This window comes from Molothrus aeneus, chromosome 27 (assembly GCF_037042795.1).
Source record: "Molothrus aeneus isolate 106 chromosome 27, BPBGC_Maene_1.0, whole genome shotgun sequence".
NCBI lineage: Eukaryota > Metazoa > Chordata > Aves > Passeriformes > Icteridae > Molothrus > Molothrus aeneus.
The window spans coordinates 161,878-167,955 of record NC_089672.1 but is presented as its reverse complement, the minus strand read 5'-3'; the positions used below and the strand labels follow the sequence as shown (position 1 = coordinate 167,955).

Here is a 6,078-nt window from a genome sequence, read left to right as displayed (position 1 = left end):
TTCCTGAGTACTGCAGATGTAATCATGCCCAGGTGCAGGTCTTGTGGGTTTCTGGAGACATTCCATTAATCATGGTCCAGGAAGGTCTAGATGCTACCTCCCAGGTGCAGATGCCAGAGGAAATCATCCATGATGGTCCGGGACTGTCCCATTCATACGGTAACAGACCTGATATTATCTTAACGCTGTCCGGGAACTGGTTACAATGAGAATAGAACTCTGCTCCCAGCCAGAGTGGTCAAAGGCATAACTTTGGACCTTCACAATATTTTATACACACATATATATATCTATATAGCATGAATTATCTCTACCATATATTACACTTAGGAAGAGCTTTGGAGAAGGGGTAAAGCTGTTCTAAAAAATGCATCCTTTATTAAAGCACCATTGAGTGCTTGATGGTGGCATTGGTTCTGTGTGTAAGAACAGCTAGCTCTCCAGCACGCAGAGGAAGCAGTGCCCAAGCCGAGGGTCAGTGGAAAGCCCTGTGTTGTGAATGCACTCCACACCCACTCCTTCTGACCCTGAGACAGCTCTGGAATGGAGGGGGTTTGCCTGCAGCGTTGTGAGCACACCCCAGCACATCTCTGGTGTGATACAGCACAGCTACCGAACCCCAGTCATGTCCCTTCTCCTTTTCCTGCTGCAGGGCTCGTGAAGCCCCAACTTTACTGCCAGCAGGATAGAGCACTACAAAAAATTCCTTTGGATAACGGAACAGTAGCACCCAACTCCAGCTGTTTTGAGCTCCTATTGAAAAGAGATACTGTGGGAGACTCAGCATACTGGAAAATGCAGAAATCACATACAGGGAAAAGAGGTAGGGAGGTGAGAAGGCTTGAGCTAAAAAAGATACAGTTGTAGACTTCTTCACTCAGATTTTGGCGTTATTTCAAGAGTCGGGAAAACAACTGGAACAGCTTTGCTTGAAGGGATGTCACTGATAGGGGAAATGCATGCTTATGTCTTTACAAACCTATTCAATGGGCGAGGGTATGGGTGCTAACGTCTTTGAAATGGCTCTTAAATTCTCTACTAACTTCAAGCAAGTTTGTTACCGAGCCCAGATAGCCCAACTTCTGAAACAGACAAGTGGAGGACAAACCTGAACTTCTGAACTTTGGGGTAAAATGACAGCTTCAAGGGGGAATACGTGGTAAGGCGGTTCGGGAAGGCTTTACCTTCCTCGTACCTCAGCCAATGGGAAAAGGAAGAGGGCAACATGCGACCGGGAATTTGGGATAAAAGGAAGCTGCGTCCCCTGAAACCTTGAGAGAAAAAAACGCCATGGGCGTGTGTCCCAGTGGATCTTCTCCCTTTATTCAAATAAAATTGCAGGACTCCTCAGTCTCCTTTATGGACATTGGACTTTCATTATGTGATTTTCCATATATCACCAAGAAGCACAGTAGAGAGTCGTCTTTTCATTGGTGTACTATGAACTAGAAAAATCAATGTATACAGCATCTCTATAACCTGTGTCAAAGTATGTTTATTATCTCGGCAGGAAATAGGAACCATACAGTAGTATAGACATAGACAGCGAATTAAATCAGAATCTTTGAAAATTCATTAAAAATATTTCAAGCGCCAATAAGTAAGAGTTGTAGACCCTACCAAAAACGAACCACAAAGAACAACCCCTGCCCCACAAAAACGCAAAACACCCACAACAAAACAAAACCACACTGATCTCCCCACCCTGCAAGCAGCCACCAAAGACAAAAGGGAGGGTCACAGCCCCGGGATTAGGCAAACAGCTGGGAGCCGCGGGTGGGGCACCTGGGAACACCAGGCAGAAATCCCTTAGGCCAGTGACGGCGCGGGTGTGCTCGGGCAGCGGCCGGCGCGGAGCGCAAAGTCCCGGCCCGGCCCGGGGGTCCCGGCTGGCGCGGAGCGCACAGGCCCGGCCCAGCCAGGGGTCCCGGCTCCCCGCGGGGCGGGGCGGGGCGGGGCCGCTGCACTCGTCACGCGCGTGCCCGCGGGAGGATCCCTGGCCTCGCCCCCTTGCGGGGCGGGGCCCCGCTGTCCTCTCGCGATAGCTCGGTCGTGCCCTTGCCGCCATGGCGGGCTATTGGGACGGGCCCGAGGGGCAGCAGTGCCCGCAGCGCACCTGGCTCGCCACGCGCGTGGGCGCGGCCGCGGGTGGGCACCGGGGAAAGGGAGGCACACGGGGGGGTGGCCGAGCGGGGCCTGGGCTCAGGCCCGGCCAGTGACGCGCAGTGCTGTGTTGCAGGCCTGGTCGGGGCGGCGTATCGCATCATCCTGCTGCGGCCCGGCTCGGCTTTGGCCGCACTGCAGACGGCAGCGGCGGACAGTGTCACGATGGGTAAGGGCCGGGCCCCTCGGCAGTGTAACTATAGGATGGAACTCCGCAGGGACGCCAGCCTCGCCTGCGCCCGGTGTGGCTGCGCCCTCACTTTTGCCTTTGCCTCTGCCCCTGCGTGGTTTCGGTGGTTCTCTCTTCCACTGGGCTTGGGTCGTTGTTTAGCCAAGAGGCAGAACAGTGAAATGGAAAGATATATCCTTGATTTGCAGGTGAGGTAACATATTTTTTGCAATCTAGAGTAAAAGGTCCATTGTAGTTTTTTGTACTTCTAGAATACTCAGTTTGTGGGCAACAACATAGTATAAGCAAATTTAGGTTTTTGCTTAATATATTTAGGCATTGCATTTAATAAAGTGCATTTGCTAAAGAACAATGTAATATTTTTGGTGGCAAAAGGAAAATAAATGTGGGGTTTTCCCCGTCATGTTCTACAGACAAGGAGAAACTATGCAGTTGTCTTGAATTGTCTTTGGAGGAGAAGGTGGATGCTGAAGAGAGGAGCAGGGAGCTGAAGGGGCTGCATGGTTGAAGCTCACTCTGTCCCTTGTCAAGTGCTGTTTTCCTCTTAGCAGACTTTTGCTTTTCAGTCTAATTCAATGGTTTGTGCCATCTCTGCCTCTCCCCAAGTGCTGGTGCTCTGAGATGGGGCACAGTGAGTCCAGGTTTGCGTTTTTGAGTAGTTTGACTCTAAACCAGGATCTGGCATCTCCTCTAATGAGCTGAGATCGTTATGAAGGCACTGGATCATGTAATCAACTGTGATTTCAATAAATCCCTTAATCCTAAACAGGCATATTGGATCCTCAGTTTCATACCTGAGGAAGGGTTTGTCCTGCCTGCTGTTCAGGAGCCACACCTCATGGCCTCAAGCTGTGCATTTTGCCTACAGATGCCTTGGTCCAAAGCAGGGAGAACAGGAAAGTTGAAATGCAGTCCTGGGTCTGGGGGTTTTGTTTCTGCAGTGTTCTTTTCAGTTGATTTTGGCATCAGCATAATTAATTTTCTGCATAGGTTTGTAACAGGAGCTGCTGGTTTTATATAGGGATTGAAAAATTTTAACCTGGATATTTTTTTTGTTCCCAAGAAAGATGAATTGAAATCTGCAGATGCTGACTGGTAGACAGATTCATGTTTCATGATCAAGAGTTTATATTAGATACAAACCCAGCTTTTCTTGACACAGCTCTTTGCCAAAGTTTGCAATTATATCAGTGTAGGGTCTGATGGGATGAAGTGTGTAATTCAGTGGACAGGGTGCTTTACTTTGTAGTTTCTTAGTTCAATTCAAAATTTTTCATTTCAAAGTCAGTTTACAAACAAGAATAATTTACAAACTCAATTCATTTTCCTGCTATCCAGTAATCATTGTGAGCCCCAGGCAGGCAGAGGAGGAAAGTGCCAGGACTAGCAATGTACAGGGAGAGCAGAGCCCTTGGGGTTGCTCTGCCTGGTGCTGTGAGGTGGCTTCACAGGGACTTGAGGGCTGAGTTACAGTGCAGAGTCCAGGCAAAGCTGGGGTAGTGGCTGCACAGACACCACTGCTCCCCTCCATTACCCCCAGCTGTCAGGGTTGCCCCATGCCTTGTTGGGAAGGGCTGTTAGGTGATACCCTGTCAGCATGTGGTGCTCTTTGTTGGCAGTGGGTGTGGGGTGCTCTGAGGCTCCAGCTCAGAGCGGTGTAGGGAGAGAAACCCAGGGAAGCTGGGTAGGACTGAGTGAATGCTGAGTCTCACTGTAGCAGCTGGGATAGGATGTCCCTGGGAAATGGATCTTCATTTGCCATTGTAGTCACTGTGAATTTTGAAGTTGTGCTCAGTGTGAATTCTCTGGTCCTTGAGGATTTTGATTTTATTTTTTTACTTCTTCACAGCTACACTGGGAGCTGTGTTTGGCTTAAGTACCTGTCTCAGTGCCCAAGTCCGGGAAGAGCCAGAGGATCCTTTGAACTATTTCGTAGGCGGCTGTGCATCAGGAGCTGTCTTGGGAGTGAGAGGTAACTGTGGACAATGCCTGCATTGAAATGTGCCCTGGCTGGCTTTAGAAACTTTTCAATCGGGGAAAAATGTTAGAGAATGTTGATGTCAGGCTTCTTTGGTAATGATTCATCTCAGCCTCTATTCATGCCAGTTTCATTGGTATTGTGTGGGCCTGCTAAAATAAATATGGCTGCAGGAGAGGAGGATACCAAATGGGACATGAACTGATACACAGAATGAAAGGAGAGCTTGCTCAGTACTGCCAGTTAGAGCTGCCAGTTGTACCTTAAAATAGCAGGATAGGAAAAATATAGTTGTAGAAATCCATGTTTTCTTGGCAACAAGTGTGATTTATTTTAGACAGCAAGTACAATCTAGTATTTGCCTTGTGAATTCGTCACATAGTCTGAGGGACAAACTGTGTCCTGCTGCTGTTGCTCCTATAGCCCTTTGTAAGGCTTAAACAGCTCCTGCAGATACTGACACAACTCTGTTTTCTTTAGACGTTCATCCTCGAACCTAAAGAAGTGAGGGATTTTTTTAAAGTTGTAATTGTGGTGAAATATTAATCTTTACTTACTTAATTAATTATTTTAATTAATCTTTACTTGTCCTGGTTGTGAGCTGATGAGATTTCAAAGCAGTGATTGCTATTTTTGTCACTCAAATGAGCCATTTAAGATTGCCACTTAAGGGGATGGGGCAGTGGATTACTGAAATTGATATTTCAAATTGCAAGCCATAAGCATGAGAAGTCAATTTTATAAAAAGGTCACTTTTCCAATTCCTCTGGCCAAACAATGTTGCTGATGGTCAAAGGATTTATGAAAAATGGCAGTGTATCAAGATCTATTGCAAAGGACTTGTGCCTTAATGGATCTTTTCTGGTTTGATGTGTTTTCTTCAGCTCACAGTTACCTCACTGGCACCACAGCATGTCTGGGGCTCGGAATCACTGCAGCTCTCATGAAGATCGGTAACAAGGAGGGCTGGAGACTGACAGGACCTCCCAAGCTGTAAATGCCACCTTTCCCCCTGTGAGCTGGCTTCCAAATGCTGTATGTACTTAGGACGTCATGTAATAAAGATTTGGTCCAATCAGCAGTTGTCACAACATGGTGGTGTCATGCGGCTTTTTCCTGGCATCTGGGCTGAGGAGCAGAAAGCTGGAGCTGCTGAAGAGGAAGCAGCATGTTCTGGTCTGGGTGCGATTTCTGTGCACAAGTTACTTGGCCTCCATGTCTCAGTATTGGGTACTCAAGTGTGAGCACTATGCTGTAGCTTTGGTGAGGTTCTTGTAGTTAAGTGGGCCTTGTTGGGCTTCTTGACAAGGTGTGGAATTACACTGCACTGAGCCCATCAGTGAGGGTCTGGAGCCAAAGCTTCTGCAGAAGTGCTTGGCTCTGAGCTGAAGATAGGGAAGGTGGGGTAGGGAAGAGGTCGTGGGTTGCTCACAATGCGTTTGAGAGCCTGGAGTCTTTCTCCAAAAAGCATTTCAGAAGGTCTAGAGCTAAGTGCTTCAGGGTCTAAGTGAGGAATATCTGAGGCTGGAAGGGACCCCTGAATGCCAGCTGAGAACTGGAGCAGGTTGCTTATAGCTATATCTGGTTGACTTTTCTATGAACAAACAAGTGTGTCCTGCAAACCCACTACAGAGATGGAGAGCATGGAGGCACAGGATGCACAAAGAGAGGTGAGAACTGGATCATTTTGCCTGGAGAAAAGGTCAAGATTTGATGTGATAGCACTTTTTCACTACTTTGTGGCTAC

At 47.9% G+C, this 6,078-nt stretch overlaps 1 protein-coding gene across 1 annotated transcript; it reads left to right on the top strand.

Moving 5' to 3' along the window:
• Positions 1–2,014: 2,014 nt before the first annotated feature.
• NDUFA11 (NADH:ubiquinone oxidoreductase subunit A11) lies at positions 2,015–5,409 on the top strand. The gene is made up of 4 exons (XM_066566293.1): positions 2,015–2,148; positions 2,240–2,332; positions 4,203–4,325; positions 5,216–5,409. Exons 1-4 carry the CDS (start codon positions 2,067–2,069, stop codon positions 5,326–5,328), a joined length of 411 nt encoding a protein of 136 aa, XP_066422390.1. The 5' UTR covers positions 2,015–2,066; the 3' UTR covers positions 5,329–5,409.
• The last annotated feature ends 669 nt before the right edge of the window (positions 5,410–6,078 follow it).